This window comes from Rhinolophus hipposideros (assembly GCF_964194185.1).
Source record: "Rhinolophus hipposideros genome assembly, chromosome: 12".
NCBI classification, from domain to species: Eukaryota; Metazoa; Chordata; class Mammalia; order Chiroptera; family Rhinolophidae; genus Rhinolophus; species Rhinolophus hipposideros.
The window spans coordinates 10,267,611-10,288,029 of NC_138058.1; the positions used below are offsets into that span (position 1 = coordinate 10,267,611).

General features: G+C 34.5%; 1 protein-coding gene across 1 annotated transcript in view; it reads left to right on the forward strand.

Moving 5' to 3' along the window:
• The first annotated feature begins 7,094 nt into the window (after window positions 1-7,094).
• The window catches only part of LONRF2 (LON peptidase N-terminal domain and ring finger 2), a 28,125-nt gene continuing 14,800 nt past the window's right edge, over window positions 7,095-20,419 (forward strand). Inside the window, 2 exon segments of the mRNA XM_081068430.1 lie at window positions 7,095-7,215; window positions 17,502-17,620. Of these exon segments, the coding sequence (XP_080924556.1) occupies window positions 7,116-7,215; window positions 17,502-17,620 (219 nt within the window). The 5' untranslated portion in view covers window positions 7,095-7,115.

Sequence of the window (20,419 nt, forward strand, 5' to 3'; positions counted from 1 at the left end):
TCAGGGTGACTTTGTCTGATGTTGATGTTCTGTGAAGTTGTTTGTGTCCAACAGGAGAACAGCATTAGCTAGTTGTGAGCATCAGGCCGTCTTTGTAATAATACTGAGGACTTGTGAGTGTCAGACCAGTTCCCGGATGTAAGGGGCTCCTTTCTACTTTCTTTTATTTTTCTCTTATGAATCCTGATTGTGCTGTTATATCTGAGATCCAAAGTCACAAAGATTCTCTCTTATGCATTTTTTTTTCCCTAGAAGTTCTATGGTTTTTACTTTTAGGTCAATAATCCTTTTGGAGTTAATTTTCGTGTAAGATGCTAAGTACAGATCAATTTTTCTTCCCTTCCTCCTCCTTCTTTTTGCAAATAGATACCCAATTATTCCAGCATCGCTGGTTGAAAATACTATTTTTTCTCCACTGAATAGCCTTTGTTGAGAATCAATTGCATATATATATATATATATATATATATATATATATATATATATATATATATATAAATCTCTACCCTATAAATCTCTACCCATATGTAAATCTCTACCTTATCCTTTTGATCTACTTGTTTATTTTGATGCCAGAACCACACTGTCTTGATTACTGTAGCTTTATGAGTCTTGGAGACTCGACTTTGTTGTATTTCAAAGTTGCTTTGGATATTTTAGGTGCTGTGCATTTTCATATGAATTTTTGAATCTGCTTGTCAATTTCTACAAAAAGACATGCTGGGATTTTGATTGATATAGAGTTGAATCCATAGATAAATTTGGGGAGAATTGACATTTTGAACAATATTGAGTCTTCTGATCCTTGAACACTGTGTATCTCTTGATTTGTTTAGGTCTTCTTTGTTTTCTCTCAGTGACATTTTATAGTTTTTAGTGTGTAGGTCCTATATATATTTTTTCATATTTATCCTTAAAGTTTTTCATGGTTTTTGTGATATTGTAAATGGTATTGTTTTTAAATTTCAATTTCCACTTGTTGCTAGTATATAGAAATCCGGTTATTTATTCCACAGGCTATTTAGAGGTGTGTTCTTTAGTTTCCAAATATGTGAGGACTTTCTAGATACTTTTCTATTATTGATTCCTATTTTCAATAGACTGTGGTCAGAGAACACACTTTCTATGACTTGACTTCTTGAATCCTTTTATATTTATTGAGACTTGTTTCATGGCTCAAATATGTTTTATACTGGTAAGTGTTCCACTTGAAAAGAATGTATGTTCTAGTGTTATTGGGTAGAACGTTCTATAAATGTCAGCCATTTGATTGATAGTACCGCTTAAGTCTTCTATATCCTTACTGATTTTCAGTATACATGTTCTGTTGATTGTCAGGAGAGGGGTATTGAAATCTCTAACTACAGTTATGAATTTATCTATTTCACCTTACAATTCTGTCAGTTTTTGCTTCATATATTTTGAAATTTTATTATTAGGTACATGCCTATTTAGGATTGTTATGTCCTCTTGACTAGTCGATCCCTTTATCATTGTGAAATGGCCATCTTTTCTCCTAGCAATATTTCTGGATATGACATCTACTTTGTCAAATATCAATATAGTTACTCTTGCTTTATTTTAATAAGGGTTATGATGGAACATCCTTTTCCATCATTTTATCTTTAACTTATTTGTATCTTCTTATTCAAAGTGGGTTTTTTGGTAGGCAGCATATATTTGGATCTTTGGATACAATTTGACAATCTTTGCCTTTTAATTATGGTGGTCAGACCACTAATATTTAATTAACATTAATTGACAGTTGAATTTACACTACCATCTTGCTATTTGTTTTCTGTTTGTCTCATCTGTATTTTGTTTTTCCTTTTTTCCTCTTTCTTTTGAATTAATAGAGTTTTAAAACATAACTTTATTTAATCTCCTTTGTTGGCTTTTTAGCTATAGTTATTTGTGTTATTTAGGTGGTTCCTTTACAGCAGTATTCTTCTGTTTCTCTTTTGGATTTTGTGCTATTTTTGTTAAACATCTTATTTCTATATATTATAAACCTCACAATACATTAATATTTTTGCATTAAATACTTCTTGCTTCCGGCAGGCACACCTCCAACAAGTTTCTCCTTTCTGTTCTCTTGCTAGAAACTTGTCAAAATAAGAACAAATAGGATCTGAGATCAAAGGTTTCATAATCTTTAGGGTATAGTCTTGGCCGCACCAATTTGACTACTCAGAAGCGTTTTCCTCCTAGCTCCTGGTTGTATGTTGTGAATTTGTTGGATAAGCAATCTTCAAACATATATGCTCATAAGTGAATTGTTACTATATGGAAAAAATCGATTAAAAAAAAAACCCAAACCCCAAAAGTGAATAAAAAGAGAATTTAAAATAATTCAATGATAAGAAACATATCCAAACCTAGTTTGACTGCAGCTGTCAGTCAGAATAGGCAGCTAGGCGAGAAATCGTTCATGGAAAGGACTGGTGGTGTGCTCTGCATTGTTTCTTTATTGCAGGAATACAGTGTTGGCCAAAGTTGTTCACTGTACCCTATTACGAATGGTCTAAAATTGTTTTTCTTCATTTAATGAGGCATTTCTCCTTTTCTCAAACCGGATTTATTCAAAATATTTTATATTTTCTTGAGCCATCAGTTTTAGATATGGAAAAACACCACAAAATTAGAATATGGAAATTTCGACTAGAAATAATGAACAGTATGATTCTGTAACATTGTAATGCATTTTATTGTGTTCAAGTACATAGAATAAAGTAGATGGTGGAACACGGGGGAGAGAAGAGCAGGCTATGTATGATGCTTTTAAAAACTGGTTTATGAGCGCAGAAGGGACATTTTTAGTCCTTGCTTATACACCAATGTGGCTTTTAACTTCCTCCTTCCAGCAGTTTCTATCTGGAGTAATCCACGTCAGGAGACACTTAAAAATTCTTTCTGCTTCCTAATCCAAGGCATTATACATTTGTCCATCTCTCAAATTCCTCCTCTTTCAGCACCTATTTTGGTATTTCTTCAGGTTCTCTATTAAAATGACTGGTCTGTCTAAATCAGAGTTCTGAAACGTCCCTGTCTAAATTGAGGGTTCCGTTAAGAGAAGCTTGTGATGAGATCCGTTCAGTGCCGACTTCAGGTTTCCCATCATTTAAGACAGTTTCCTACATCAGCGCTAGGACTATGTGATGCACTTGGGAACCACTCGAGGAGGTGCAGAAGGGGTGTTTGGTGGGGGGCAGGATTTGCTTTGGGGTGTCAACTAGTGAATCCAGGAAGGGACCCCTTCCACTCTGTTTTTACCACTTCATGCTGTCTGGCTCTGTCCTTTCTCACTCGAAGGCCATTCCATTTTGTTATGATGTAATAAGCTTGTTAGATAGTTATACGAACTAGTACATGTGTATTTATTTATTTATTTATGTATTTAGTAAAGTCTGTGACCAGCACCAGGCTCCCTCCTCGCCCCCGCTCCCTCCCTCACCTGTTAAGAATATATAATTGAAAGAAAGACCAAACTAAGGTCATTGTATTTGACTTTGGATGAGGATGCTCTACTCACAGTTGTTTTGGGCGTAGAAGTGTGTGTGTGTGTGTGTGTGTAAGGTTATTTGTTTTCTGAATTCACTGGTTTTGAAACGGTATATATGATCTAAATCACTAGTCCACAAGACTTTGTTTAATCTTTCGTTACTAATAGTCTTTTTGTATGTTATAGTCAGTGTGCATTTTATTTTAAACAGGGTTAAGGTTTTCTCTTTTAGAAGGCACACCTATATCTAAATTGGGGAATTCTCTGCTGGACTAGAGTAGCTTTATGTAACAAATATCTTGTACCATTTTTGCAACCAACACATCCATACTTTAACAGGCTGTGTATTTTCGCGTTTTCAACTCTTTTGTTTATTTATATATGGTGTGGAGTAGACAATCCACTAGAAGTGTTATGTAAGCAACACATGTAATTTAAAATTTTCTGGTAGCCACATTTTTAAAAGGTGAAAAGAAGCAGGTGAAACTTATTTTATGAATATTTTTTAATCCTATTGTGGGGACAGAGCCAGGAGTGCAGTTTCCAGGCTCTCGGCCTCACGTGGAAAGGTGCTGGCTCAGGTAGTAGATGGCCATCAACTGTGATTGGATGGCTGTCAGCTGTGGCTAGTTGGCCGTCAGCTGTAACCAGTGAGCCATTGGCCACTAATATAACTGCCGTGGCTACGCTAGCAGAAAATGGGGGCTAGCAAGGTGATGGTGGCTGAGCTGGCAAGCGGGGATTGCAGTTAGCACAGCGGATTGCAGTCAGCAAGTGGGGTTGGTTGGTTGGCAGAGAAGTGGATGGCAGGTTGTGGATAGTGTGGCTCCTGCTTCCTGTGTCTCCAACCCAGCCGCCAGAGAGATTACAGTGAGTGGTATGACTCCCCTATCTATGGCTCCGTGGGTGTTCCTTTTTGGCCTCACCATGTCCTGCATTCTTATGTGGGGAGCGGGAGCAGAGACCCCGCATGACACCCTGCATGACAGCTATTTATCCAAATATTATTATTTGAACATATCTTCAATGTAAAAAAAAATCCAGATTTTACTTTTATAAAAAACTAAATCCACTGTGATTTTTCATTTACTGGCCACCCCAATTCAGACACTAAATTTTTGTCAGAAATACCTCCCTCTATATGTAGATTTCATAAAATTTAGGTTTGAAGAAGTAGACTTACATATTGAAGTTGTTTCAAATTACCTTAAAAGTTTTCCACTTTTAAGGTTTTTAAATTTAAATTTCTGTTAATTAAAATTAAATAAAATTAATAAATCAGTTTCTTTGTTGTACTAACCCCATTTCATTCTCCAAATTATATTCCTGGAAATTTGGGAGTATCTGGAAATGTTAAATATGACTTTTGGCCAAGCAGTTTCAGAGGTACATGCATACGAGGTTGGAAAATTAAATTTGCAAACTCATCCTAGAAAAAGTGTTATATACCTCATTGCTGAATATCACTATGGTCACCTTCGAAGTACTCCCCTGGGGAAGCTATGCACTGATGCCAGTGCCGAGTTCATCCTTCAAAGCAATTTTGGAACTCTTTTTCTGGAATGGCCATTAGAGGTATCGTCGTATTATCCTTGCTGTTCTGAATGTCATCAAAATGTCTTCCTTTCAATATTTCCTTTATCTTCGGGGTAAAGAAAGAAGTCACTAGGGGTCAGATCAGGTGAGTAGGGAGGTGTGTTCCAATACAGTTATTTGTTTATTGGCTAAAAGCTCCCTCTCAGACAGTGCCGTGTGAGCTGGTGCATTGTCGTGATGCAAGGACCATGAGCTGTTGGCAAAAAGTTAAGATCATCTAACTTTTTCACACAGCCTTTTCAGCACTTCCAAATAGTAAACTTGGTTAACTGTTTATCCTGTTGGTACAAACTCGTAATGAATAATCCCTCTGATATCAATAAAATATTAGCAACATCGTTGCAACAATTTCGCAAACTTAATTGTCAGACCTTGTATTATGCACTGAATAAATGTACAGAAGAGTAGATCATCGTTAGAGATAGTGCTGAAGTAGAAACAACCCAAGCGTCAAATAAGATTAGAATGAATGGGTAAATATATTATGATGTCTTTGTGGAACACTATATAGAAATAAAATGAACCAACTACAATTACACACTATAATGTGGATGAATCATAAACATAATGTGAAGTGAAAGAAGCCAGACTCAAAAGTATTTCTAACATGCGATTCTATTTATCTGTAAGTCCAAACAGGCAAAATTACTATACCATGTTAGAAGAGAAGTGGTTACCTTTGGGGAAGAAAAAGAGGATAGTTATTGGGAGTATGAGAGAGACCTGTGGGGTAGTGGTGATGTTCTGTTTCTTGACGGAGAGGATGGATACAAAGCTGTCTTTACTTTGTGATAGTTCATGGAACAGTATACTCATGATTTGTCATGTTTCCATGTATATATTAGATCTTAATTTAAAAGCTTTGAAAACATAGGCTGTTGCAGTTAATTCATCATGAGAACTTTTACTTACTATGTTCAGTGTTCATTTTCCATTCAAAGATTAGAAAAGAAAGCCAAGCTTCCCTAGTTTAAACATTAGAAAAAAAATTAATTTCATGATAAATTAGCCCTCAGAAGAAATTTTGATACAAAGACCAGAAGTATTTGGAATCCGAAATGCCTGTATTTAAACCCAGGCTGACAGATATTTAAATGTAATTCTAGCCAAGTGTGGTAATTATTAATGCTGTTCCCCAAATATTTCTATCTCTATGCCTTCCCCAAACAAGGTAGAATAGCACTCCTGGCCTGTTGTGGTTCGGTAGAGCCGTGTGACTAATTTTGGACAATAAGCTGTTAGTGGAATTCAAAATAAGTAATGAATATGTTAAAACAAAAATAAATGTATGAAAAGATAAAGAATCCAGTAGTTAACTGTCAATTAAAAAAGAACCAAATAGGTATTTTGGACTGCAAAATATAATATCTGAATTTGAGAATTAATTAGAAGAATTATAAAAACCAGACTAGATATGTCAGAGTCAGGAAGAGAACACTCAGGAACAAATCAATAGAAAATATCCAAACTGAATCACAGAGAGAAAAAGAATATGCAAAACAGAGTGTAAGAGATTGTGGGACACAGACTAAAGTTCTGAAATCTATGAAATTTGAATCCCAGAAGAGGAGAGAGGAAGAAGGGTTAAGAGAAATATTTGAAGAAAAATGGCTGAGAATTTTCCGAATCAGACAAGAAACTTTAGCTCACCGAATCAAGAAGCTCAGTAAGCCCAACAGGATAAACACAAAAACTTACACTACAAACAACATATCTGACTGTGTTATAGTCAGGTTACTGAAAATCAAAGGTAAAGAGAAATTTAAAAGCAGTTTAAAAAGACAGGACATTTTCCTTCAAAGGAGTCATAATAAGACTGACAGCTGACTTTACAACAAAATTACTAAAACTAGAAGATAATGCAATAACATCTATAAGGTGCTGAAGGGGGATGGGGTGGGGTGGGAAGCCTACCTGGATTTCTTTACCTGGCTGAAACTATCTTTCAGAAATGAAGACAAAATCAAGATGCTTTAATCCAAAGAAATAAAGCTGAAGGCTTTTTATTGCCATCAGAATGGTACTACATGAGGTACCAAGGGGACTTCTTCAGGTTAAAGGAAGTGATCCAGATGGAAGCATGGAACTAAAGAAAAGAGTGAAGACCATTAGAAAAGGTAAATGTATATGAATAAATATAAGAGAATATTGATTATTTCAAGTGACAACAACAATATTTTGTGATATTTATAACATATGTAAAAGTAAGCCATGTAGCAATAGCACAAAGCCAGGATGAGTAACTAAAGTTAAATTGTTATGTGGTCTGTGCATTGTTTTGGATGTGGTAAAAATATTAAAATATACTAATAAATAAAGCTTGCATATTGTAATCTCTTGGGTAGCCACTGAAAGGACAATAAAAGAAGATAAAATTAAAAATCTATGCTGGAATAATAAAGAAATACTGATTAATGTAAAAAAAAGTAAAAAGGAAGACTAAAACAGCAGAGAATCAGTGGGACAGCTGGAAAAGAAATAGAAAAATGGGGCTTCATTTGCATTAAATGTAAATGATCTAAATATTCCAGTTAAAAGACAAATGTTGGCACAATAGATTAAACAAAACACTGCTGCATGAGGTACACATGATATAAATATTAGGTATAAGGACACAAAAAGGTTGAAATTAATAGGATGGCAAAAGATAGTGCACAAAGACCGACCAAATGAGACCTGCTATGGTGAAATAACTGTCGGGTAAGGTACTCTTTAATGCAAGGCGTATCATGAGAGATGGAGATGTTTATGATCTGTAGGTCAATTCAACAGAAAATAAGGAACATTCTTAAATTTGTATGCCAAAATCATGTGTACACACATGCTAAAGGGGAAAAAACTAATAGTAGAGATAATTGGAGATTTTGAAGAAAACTCGTAGTAGCTAATAAAATAAGGATAGAAAAGTAAGGACATAAATTGGAACAACATACTTCATTTTGGTTTAATTAATATATGGTGCCATATACAGCTACTGCAGAATATACCATCTGTTCACGTTCATGTGATGATAAGCAGCGGACTGGATTTGGCGTGTGGTTGTATTTGCCAACCCCTGGGTTAGGCCATAAAACAAGTTGCAACAAATATTAAAAAACTGAAATCAGACAATACATGCTCTTTGAACATTGTGGACTTAAACTAAAATTCAATCACAAATAACGAGAATATCTTCATGTATTTGGAAATTAAGCAGTGCATTTTTATGTATGTAACTTACAGGTCAAATCAGAAATCATAAAGAAAATTAGAAAATATTTCAGATGAATGATAATGAAAATACAAATATCAAAAACTATGGGAGGTCACTGCAACCGTTCTTAGAAATGTATTGCTTTAAATGCCTATACTATGAAAGAACAGTTGAAAATTGGTGATCTCCAGGCTTCTATTTCAAGATGCTAGAAGAAGAAAAGGAAATTGAATCCAAAGGAAGTAGAAAGAAGGAAATAAAGGAAAGAGCGAAAATCAATGACAAGAAAGAAAAAATACATTCCAATGTTTCTTATGGGCATAGATACAAAAATCCTGAACAGAATATTAGCAAATTGAATCCAGTAATAACACTTACAGAACAACACATCGTGATCAAGGAGAATGTTATTATGTTTAACCATTGTAAATCAACCAATGTAATTCACATCTAATTACAGGCCAATTACAGGCCAATGTAATCCACATCTACACAATAAAGGAGGAAAATCACATGACCCACGTTAAAAATCTCTCAGGAAACTAGGAATAAAAGGGGACTTTCTTAATACATTAAAGAGTATCTACAAAAATTGATAACAACCATAGTAATGATGAAATAGTGAATGTTTTCTCGCTGAAAGAAAGGTGACAAGTGTGTTCATTGCAATTCAACATTGTACTGAAGATCCGGGTGCAATAAGGAGAAAATAAAAAGGTATCCAGATTGGAAAAATAAAACTACTAGTATTTATAGGTGACATGGAGTACACAGAAACTCCAGAAGAATATTGGAACTATTAGAAACTATAAGTGAATTAGCAAGATTGCTGAATATAAGGTCAATATAGGAAGATCAATGATACCTATATATACTTAGCAAAAAAATAGAAAAAAAAATTTTAAAATAGCCCATTTCTATAACAAAGAAATTCCTGAAATATCTGGAAGATGTACACGACCCTCTACACTGAAAATACAAAACATTTTTGGGAGAAATGAGAGTAGGCTTAAATAAATTAAAAGATATGTTATGGGTTGCAAAACTCTGTATTGGTAAGATGCCAGTTTTCTGAAGACTGAACTATAAATTCAGTGCAACCTCAGTCAGAATCTCTGCCAATGGTTTTGGTAGAAATTGATGAATGGCCAAGGTGATACTGAAGAAAAATAACAAACCTGGAAAATTTATATTATAAGATATCAAGACTTACTATAATGCTGCAGTAATTAGGACCGAGTTGTGTTGGCCCAAGGGTAGACACTCAGAAACGGACTCTCACATATGCAAGTCCACTTGATTTACTTCAAAGATGCCAATGGAATTCAGGGGAGAAAAAAGTCTTCTAAATAGTCTGAGTCATTTGCTTATCCAGATGGGAAAAAAAAAATGATCCTGGATGCCTATCTCACACGCTGAAATTATAATATATTTAAAAGAAATGGGGGATTGTTTTCATGAACTCGGGATAGGCAATTATTTCTGAAAACACAAAAAGCATAATTATAAAGAAAATAGATACACTGGATTTAATTAAAATGAAGAACTTCTGTTCCTCAGAGACCTCCAAAGGTGAAAAGGTGAAGTGTATTTGTTATATATATCTTATTGAGAATGTAAATCCAGAACATTGAAAGAAGGCCTACAGTTCAAAAACAAAAAAGGCAGTCTGTCTAAATTATAGGCAAAGACTTGAACAGATGCTTTATAAAACTAGATCTCAAAATGGGGAATGAACATGAAATGGTGATCAACATAAATAGTGATCAAATGCAAACAAACTAAAATAAGATATTACTATGTACCTTGCAGAATGGTTAAAAGGAAAAAGATTGACAGTGCCTAGTTTTGAAACAATTGAAACTCTTACATTGCTGGTGGAAGTGTAAATTGGTACAAGTTAAGAAATACGTTTGGGAGTATGTACTAAAGCTAAACATATTTCCACTTCTGAGTTTATACCAAATAGAAATGAATGTTTATGTTCACCAGAAGACAGATAGTCCTTAAATAACGTCGTTTTATTCAAAGTCGTTTTGTTGTAATGAGATGCCATGGGAACTTAACTCTTGTTTATATTAGTTAGCTTATGGTAGTACTGGTTTTGTTTTATGTTGTTTCACCACAGTTCCAAGAATCTATTGATGACATTAAGTGAGGACTTACTGTACAAAAATGTTCATAGCTTTATTTATATATGCCAAAAACATTTGAGAAACAACCCACCAGTAGGAATAAATAAGTCACACAGTATATTACGCAGCAGTTTATTTTCTTAAATACTACTGAGACATACAACAATATGGATGAATCTCACAGAATGACACTGAGTGAGAGATACAAAAGAGTATATTTCAGTTATATAACTCCACGCGTAAGAACTTCAAAAACAGACTAAAGTAATCCATAGTGATAGAGGCGAGAATGGTAGTTACCTTAGGAGAGGTATACTCAGTGGTGAGTGTACAAAAGGAACCGTCTTAGGTCCTGGAAATGATCTGGGTGGTGATTACACGGGTGTATACATATGTAAAAGTTCACATATTTAAGATTTGTGGATTAAATTTTGTAGGTCCAACATCAGTTTGAGCAAATAACCAATGAGTATTGCCATTCATTCTTTCTAATCACCAGGGACACTGCCCAATTGTCATTGCTTTGTGTGTCAATCCATTCAACCCTGCAAAAATAACACTTGTACAGTTCTCCATTTCTCACTTCTTCCCTCTCATTTGGCAGATTTTACAGCAGTAACCCTGGCTCCCAGCACAGCATGGCTCTGGGTTGGAATTGGAGAAGAGTCTTTGATCAGCCCTGAGCACAAACATTGGGATTAGATTCTTATCTTTCTCACAAAGCCTGGTTCTCATGCTGTCCTCTGTCTGACTCTTCCCCATACAGGGGTAAACCCTCTGAAACATATCAGTGTTTTGGAAGGTCCACATGTGCATTTTTCTTCTGTATGATTTCTCCACACAAAGAATTTTAAGGTTTTTTCTCTTTTGTTTATTTTTGAGTGGTTCCTCAGTTTATTTCAGTTTAAGGCTTAGTTTTATTAAGTTTAAGGCTTAATTATTCAGTTTTATTTTTGAGTGGTTCCTCAGTTTTATTCAGTTTAAGGCTTAGTTATTCAGTTTTATTTTTGAGTGGTTCCTCAGTTTATTTCAGTTTAAGGCTTAGTTTTATTCAGTTTAAGGCTTAATGTTTAGAAGATGTGTAGAGACTTATTTGGAATGTTTAAAAGATTAAATTATGAAGTGCTGCCTTCATAAATGGATTGCCAAATGGTAGATAGAAGTCAACAAAGAAAACAGTGTGATTCATTCAGTGTCTGTATGGGAAACAAATTTTATTGCTTTTGGACTTTGGTAAAAGCAGCTTTTAAAATGTGAGTAGAAACTTGATTAGAAAAGGATTAAAAATAAATATAAATGTTTGTTTTAACTCAGGAAACTTTCTGAAGATCAATGAAGCTAACATAAAGTATAAACAAATGAATGATGAAGAAGATATTAGTGAAACAAACAAACAAAAAAACCCAAGTGGGTTAAGAAGTCAGAAACTGGTTCATTGAGAAGAACAGGAAAAGAACTAATGTTTGGCAAATGTGACGAAGAAACAAAGCATAAATAACATCAGGAATGAAAGAAACATAATTGCAATATAAAAGAATATAACAGATTTTAAACCTATGTAAAAAGGACAATTTTAAGGAAACTATAAATTACCAAAATTGATCCAGGAAGAAGTAAAAGCCTGACATGGATCAGTAACCATAAAAGAAATTAATATAAAGTTATTGCTTAGCCTTGGTGCCTTTTTCACAAGAAAATCCATGAGTAGCATTTCAATTTCAAACTTTCAAGGACAATTAACTCCCATCTGATTTAATATCATAGAAAAATATGGAAAGATTTTCATCTCAGTTCATAAGGTTAGTATAATCTTCATACTACAATCAGGTAGCACTTGCACAGCAAAAAATTATAGGCTAGACTTACATATGTACATAGATGCCAAAACCTTAATTAATTTTTTTAGAATTTTGAATCCAGCAATGTAAAATGACTTGAGGTCAAGAAGAGCTTTTCCATATAGGAAGAAAGTTTACAGACATTACCCGGAGTAAGATTTTTATTGATATATCCCCTTGGGCAAGGGAAGTAAGAGAAAAAATAAACATGTGGGATTACATCAAACTAAAAAGCTTTTTCACAGCAAAGGAAACCATCAATAAAAGAAAAAGGGATCCTACTGAATGGGAAAGGATATTTGCCAATGATATATCCGATAAGGGGTTAATATCTCAAATTTATAAAAAACTCAACTCCAAAAAAACAAACAACCAAACTAAAAAATGGGCAGAGGACATGAAGAGACATTTTTCTAAAGAGGACATACAGATGGCAAACAGACATATGAAAAAATGCTCAACATCACTAATCATTAGAGAAATGCAAATAAAAACCACAATGAGATATAACCTCATCCCAGTCAAAATGGCTATCATCAATAAATCAACAAACAAGTGCTGGAGAGGATGTGGAGAAAAGGGAACCCTTGTGCACTGTTGGTGAGATAGCAGATTGGTGCAGCCACTATGGAAAACAGTATGGAGGTATCTCAAAAATCTGAAAATGGAACTACCTTGTGACCCTCCAATTCCACTCCTAGGTATCTATCCAGAGAAATCAAAAACTCTTAATTCAGAAAAATTTATACACCCCTATGTTTATTTCAGCACTATACATGCCCATCGGTAGACGACTGGATTAAGAAACTGTGGTACATTTATACAATGGAGGATTACGCAGACATAAAGAAGAATGAAATCTTACCATTTGCAACAACATGGATGGACCTAGAGAACGTTATGCTAAGTGAAATAAGTCAGACAGAGAAAGACAAATACCATATGATCTCACTTATATGTGGAATCTGAAAAAAAGAAATTAATGATCTAATCAGAAACAGTCTCAGAGACATAGAGGAAAAACGAAGGGTTGCTAGATGGGAGTGGGGGTGGGGATAAAGGGGAAGGTGAGGGGATTAGAAAGCACAGTCGGTAACCACAAGATGGTCACTGGGATACGAAAATCAACTTGGGGAATGTAATCAATAATGTAAAGATTTTGTAGGGTATCCGATGGACACTGGTCCCATTTGGGAGACCACCTCAGGGATGATGTAGATGCCTGATCACTGCACTGTACACCTGAAGCTGCAGCTGAACAATAATGAATGTTAATTACAATTTTATATATATATATATATATATATATATATATATATACACACACACACACACACACACACACACATACACACACACATATTTACAAGAAGTGGAGTACAGCATTAGGAATAGAGACAGTGGAAGTGTAATGGCTGTGTGCGATGTCAGAAGGGTAGTAGGTGGGGTGAGGGGGTTGTCACTGTGTGAGGGATATAAATGATAAATGTCTAACTAGTACATTGTTTTGCACACCTGAAACTAATAAAAAACTTAAGAAAGCTTTTCCAAGGAATATAAGGATAATGCAGTCCTTAGACAGATCTTTCAATGTAATTCACTATAGAGGAAGATATACTACTGGTAATCTTGCAGATGCTGAAAGAGCATTCCACCAAATTCAACACCTACTTGTTATAATGCCCTCATAGATTGCTAGAAATATGAGAGAACTTATCAAATTTGATATTCTCTCTCAGAAGCTTATAGCAAACATACTTAGATACATTCTTTTAAAATTTAACAATAAGAGAAAAATGTCCACTATCACCACTATTATTGCAACATGAGAGTAAAAGGAAACAATAGGTATAAATATTAGAATGCAAGAGTCAAAGCTAATTGTTTGCATGAGATATGATTGCTTTGAAGAAGAGAATCACCTTTAGCAAAGTGGGAACAAGATGGGATACCGGAAGACCTCCATTCTCACACAAATGTGCAGCAGGTGTATTTCCCAAGCTCACACTATAGTTCCAACAGCATTTTTTCTTTTTTTTTTTTTTTAGAGTTCCAAAAAAACTCCAAATGAGATTTCTGTATTTCAAAATGCATTTAACTGTGCAATGAGGAGTTTTCACTTAATCTTCAGTTGGAAATGATTAATCTGCAATTATGTATAGTATATAGTGACATACTAAAAAGGCAAATATCTAACAAAAGAATCTAACAGAATTCTATAAATGCCTTCGAAGCAATGAAATGTTCAATCTGAAATCATATGTGGATTGACATCAGTTATTTTATAGTACCTATGTGTATTTTCAAAGACAAAATATATAAAATCTCATTACAGATCATAATTAACAGATTAACATTTCCAATTGACTTTTTTTGAGGTATAATTGACATACAACATTAGTTTCATGTTTACAGCATAATTCAATATTTGTATTTATTGCAGAATGATCACCATAAGTCTAACATCTGTCATCATACATAGTGATAAATTTTTTTGTGTGATGGGAATTTTTAAGATCCATCCTCTTAACAACTTTCAAATATGCAATACGGTATTATTAACTAGAGTCACCAAGCTATTCGAGTATATTACATGCCCATGACTTATTTATTTTATAAGTGGAAGTTAGTACTTTTTGACCCACTTCAGTCATTTCCCCCACCTACTACTTCCCACCTCTGGCAACCGCTACTCTGTTCTCTGATTTCTCTAAGCTTGTTTTTTTGTTTTGTTTTGTTTTTTAGATTTCACATATAAGTGAGATCATATGGTATTTGTCTTTCATTGTCTGGCATATTTCACTTAATGCTCTCAGGGTCCATCCATATTGTTATAAATGGCAAGATTTCCTTCTTTTCTGTGGCTGAATAATATTCCACTGTATATATACCATTTTTTTATCCATAATAAAATGAATATCTGTCGATGGACACTTGGAGGTGGATATATCTTTTCAAATTCGTGTGTTTGTTTTCTTTGGATAGCTACCCAGGAGTGGAATTGCTGGGTCATAAGGTAGTTGTATTTTTAAGTTTTTGAGGAACCTCCATATTGTTTTCCATAGTATGGTGACGATGTGGAGAAGAGGGAACTCTTGTATCCTGTTGGTGAGAATGTAAATTGGTGCAATCCCACCAACAGGATACAAGAGTTTCCTGTTCTCCACATCGTCTCCAATACTTGTTATTTTTTTGTCTTTTCACTAATAGCCATTTTAACAGGTGTGAAGTGATATCTCATTGTTTTGGTTTGCAGCTCCCTGAAGATTAGTGATGTTGAGCACCTTTTCATGTGCCCGTGGACCATCTGTATTTCTTCTTTGGAAAAAATACCAGTTTAGATCCTCTACTCATTTTTAAATTGGATAGTTTGTTCTTTTTGCTGTTAAGTTGTGTGAGTTCCTTATATATTTTGGATATTAACCCCTTATTGGATATGTGGTTTGCAAATATTTTCTCCTGTTCCAAAAGTTGCCTTTCCATTTTGTTGATGGTTTCCTTTGCTGAGCAGAAGCTTTTTAGTTTGATGTAATCTCACTTATTTGTTTTTGCTTTTGTTGCCATTGCTTTTGGTGTCCAATCCCAGAAATCATCGCCAAGACTTATGTCAAGGAGGTTACTGCCTGTATTCTAGGAGTTTTATGGTTTCAGGTCTTACATTCAAGTGTTTAATCCACTTAGAGTTAATTTTTTGTGGATGATATAAGATAGTGGTGCAAGATTTATTCATTTCTTCTAGATTGTAAAACTTACTGATTATAATTGTTCGTAGTAGTCGCTCATGATCCCTTGTATTTCTGTGGTATAATTTGTAACATCTCCTCTTTCATTTCTGATTTTATTTATTTGAGTCCTCTCTTTTTTTTTCCTGGTGAATGTAGCTAAAGGTTTGTCGATTTTGTTTATCTTTTTGAAAAACCAGCTCTTAGTTTTGTTGATCTTTTCTATTGTCTTTTAGTTTCTATTTCATTTATTTCTGCTCTGGTCATTCTTATCTCCTTCTACTTGTTATGGGTTGCATTTGATCTAGTTGCTTGAGATGTAAAGTTAGGTTGATTACTTGAGATTTTTCTTGTTTCTTTTTTTTTCTTTTTTCTTTTTTTAGTTAGCTCAGGTTGTTTTCTACTATTTTGTTGTTGTTGTTGTTGTTAACATTTTTTTTTAAATTAGTTTCCACTATGGAAAACAGTATGGAAGTATCTCAAAAATCTGAAAATGGAACTACCTTATGACCCAGCAATTGCACTCATAGGTATCTGTCTGGAGAAATCCAAAACTCAAATTTGAAAAAATTTTCTTGTTTCTTGATGTAGGTAGGCATCTATCACTATTTCCTTCTTAGAACAGCTTTTGCTGCTTACCATGAGTTTCAGTATGTTGTATTTTCATTTTCATTTGTCTCAAGGAATTTTTTAATTTCTCTTTTGATTTCTCCTTTGAGCCACTGGTTGTTTAGTAACATTATTTAATGGGCACATATTTGTGAATTTTCCAGTTTTCTTTTTGTAATTGATTTCTAGTTTCATACCATTGTGGTTGGAAAAGATGCTTGATATGACTTTAGTCTTCTTAAATTTATTAAGACTTTCTTCGTGGTCTAGCATATGATATGTCTTGGAGAATGTTCCATGTGCACTAGAGAAAAATGGGTATTCTGCTTTTGGATGGAATGTCCTGTATATGATCGTATATCTATTATGTTTGTCTGGTGTAATGTGTTGTTTAAGGTCAATGTTTTCTTATTGACTTTCTGTCTAGCTGATCTGTCCATTGATAAAAATGAGATATTAAAGCCCCTTTACTATTATTGTATTGCTGTCTGTTTCTCCTTTTAGATCTGTTAACATTTGCTTTATATACTTAGGTGCTCCTATGTGGGTGCATAAGTACTTACAAATATTAATTATATCCTTTTATTGGATTAACCCCTTTATCATTATATACCTTCTTTGTCTCTTATTACAGTCTTTTACCCAGCTTTTATTTAGTTTCCATTGACATGGAATATCTTTTTCCATCCCTTCACTTTCAGTTTCTGTGTGTCTTTGCACACAGAGAGTGAAAGAAGCAATGTAAAATATATGTATCAAACTACTCAACTCTAAATAGTGTTGGAGGAAGGAATTGTTTATTTTGCCTTTATGTTTATTTTCTAACTTAGTATTGTGAAAGAGTTAAAGATGATTGGTTTTTAAATGCAGTCATTGTTATTTGTTTCTGTTCCTCATGTCTTTCAGCTCCTGGGGATAATTCATTATTGCTGTTGAGAGCAGAGTTATATTTAACCATGAAGAACCACGAGCAGGCTCTGCAGGATGCCAGTATTGTTTGTCAGATTGTACCTCTCTTGACTAAGGTATTTGTATGGTTGGCTTTGGGATAATAAATGTAAGTTCATGCGATTTTCTTAAGAATAAAGTAAGATCATTGTGATTAGGTACCTTCCCTCAAATTATAGTAGTCTAAATGTAGCAATCCAGTTCACAGGAAAACAACTCAGTGTAACAGACTGAGTCTCCAACTGCATGTACAGAAGAAACGCAAGTTTAGATTGCTCTTCACAGATATTTAGCTGGATGATATGCCTTCTGCACAAAATAAAGCTATAAACAAAATGCTAGAATTGTAGACATGTGTAGGTAAAGAGGAAATGTTTAAAATTACACTTTAAATAGGAAGGTCATATCAGAATCGTGGTTAACACTACGGCCCTAAGATGCCAGGGGCATATAAAGGGTGTTAGGAAAAGGGTGAACTTTTTCTATGTGTTTTGGAATAATTTGAGTCTTTGTCTTGGAAAGGTCTAATATTTTTTCCTCTAATGACACAAAATAAGCTTTGCTAACTTGATAATGATAGCTTACATTGTCCTTGAAGAGCAAGAAAGCAAAGAATAAAAGTTGTTGCTTTTTTCACGAATCTTTGAATTTGACACTCATAAGAGATTTTAAAGTTTTAAAGGACTTGTGATGAAATTAATACCTATAGCATGCTCTATGAGCTAATAATAAAAAGTAATTTTTCTCCTGATATATTACTTTTTATCATCTTTATTTTAGAAACGTTGAAGAAGCATTAACTCTGGTTAATAAATAAGATGGATGTAGCCTTCCTTCCTTCCTCACTCCCTCCCTCCCTCCTTCCGTTCCTTCCTTCTTTCCTCCCATCTAACCATTAAAATGTTTTCAGATTATATTGAGTGTTAAATTGGATTTGGGGATGAACTGAAGGATGGGAAGCAAATGTTTGTTGGACCAAACCCACAAATCTATTTTGTTGCTTGTTTGCTTCACTAAAAACATCTCTATTCCTTTTTTCTAATGCCTTTTCCCCTGTCCCTTGATCTTTTATTCTTCTGAGGTAATTTCTGTCGGTAATGATTGAACCTTAATTGCTGTGAAGTGTAAGTCTAGTGTTTCTGACTGATGATAGACCTACTGGCCTCTGAAGCTAGATTCTTCTCCGCAGTATTGATCTCTGAGCTAAAATATTGGCAGTGTGTCTCCAATAAAAGACAGACTTAATTACTAAAAAGTTACATGGCAATTGTATGTTAGAGAGGCAGCAAATGAATCTCTAGCCTTTGGAATTTTGGTAATATCTTTAGGGTTCATTGCAAATCTATGGATCTCAATTTTTGATAAATGCCTAGTGAAGAACACCTTCTTTAGAAACGTACCCTGATAAATCACTTTAATATAATAAAGGATAGAAATTTATTTCCAGGTTAATATGATTACTACAGGATAAAGGAAGGAGTGACACTGGGAGGTAAGTTGAAAGGACTGAGGGGAAGAGGAAATTCGCCAACCGTGGGTGAAGATGACATGGAAGCACTTGTAGAACCAACATCCAGATTCCAGTTGGGGCTATTACAGCAGTGTGTTTCACCCAGGCAAATCTGTTCTTGTAAGCAGCCAGGCATGGCTCATACTGATTCAGAGCTTCTGGAGCTAATGGAGACATGCCAGTGGTAACAGAATATTTGCCCGTACACAGAAATATAAACAGGCACATGGTAATTTTGATCTTACCCAAACAGGGAACCTGTAAGATTTAAAGCTGTTTGCAAATTAGGTAATTCAGTTAATAGACGTGTATGTATACAGTGTCAAAAATGCAAATACTGGTTGACAGTATGTGTGCTTGTGTGAAAAACGTCAACCTGTGAAGTGCTTTCTGTATATAAGACAGTATTATTCTCTTAAAACTTTTGATAAGCAGACAGAATAAATTTAGAAGCTACTGAAGCTTGAGAGTCAGGTCCCCTTACTTGCATAATGCCTAAGAGGGGCCCTGGGTACTTCTTATTCATAATTTTATACTTTTTCTTTAAAAGGACATTCCAAATTGTGTAAGCTTCAGGCTGCATAAAAACTGGACCCACTCTTAGAAGGAGAATAAGAAAATTACTAAAATTTCAAATGTTGACCAAAAATTAAAAGAATTCTGTAAATGAATCTTTGATGGCTGGAAGTACATTTTAGGCTTTTTGGGGAGCTCAAGGATAATACTGAGGACATATTGTCCAAAATGTTTGTCATGTCTTTTGAAATGGCTGATCTCCCAGAGAGCTGGAAGATAAGTGATACAATGAATAGATCATTAGCAAATGTTAGAAATGGTGCTGGAGATAGAAACTGGTCACCATTGGCACATTTATGGCATTTAAAACAATAGAGAAAGAAGTCATTTAAAATAGGGACCTGAAAATAGGCCTTTACATCTGGCCATTTGTGAACACAGTGGTATGAAACTAGAAAAACTCATCACATTCCACGTTTAAAATGGGTGGATTTTATTATATATAAATTATACTTTAATAAAATGGGACAGAAATTAAAAACAAGGATAAGTGCATAACTGAAATGATTGGGGAATGTTGAATGGGATTAGAAAATCCAACACATGTTTGGAATGTGCATGAGTAGAAGAAAAAGTAGAAGACTTTACATTTCAAATGGGGATTGAACTCAGGTCGTAATACAGTCTTGAGAGAGGATTTGATGTGATTGAGGCTCTAGGGGAAAGGAGTGAGAAATGAGGTTTGCTTGACAGTACCAGTTCACTCCGCTATGCAGAGCTGTAGAGGGAAAACAATCACAGGCTTCCCTCTGCAAAGCGTTTAGAGAAACTCCCTGGGGAAAGTATGGCT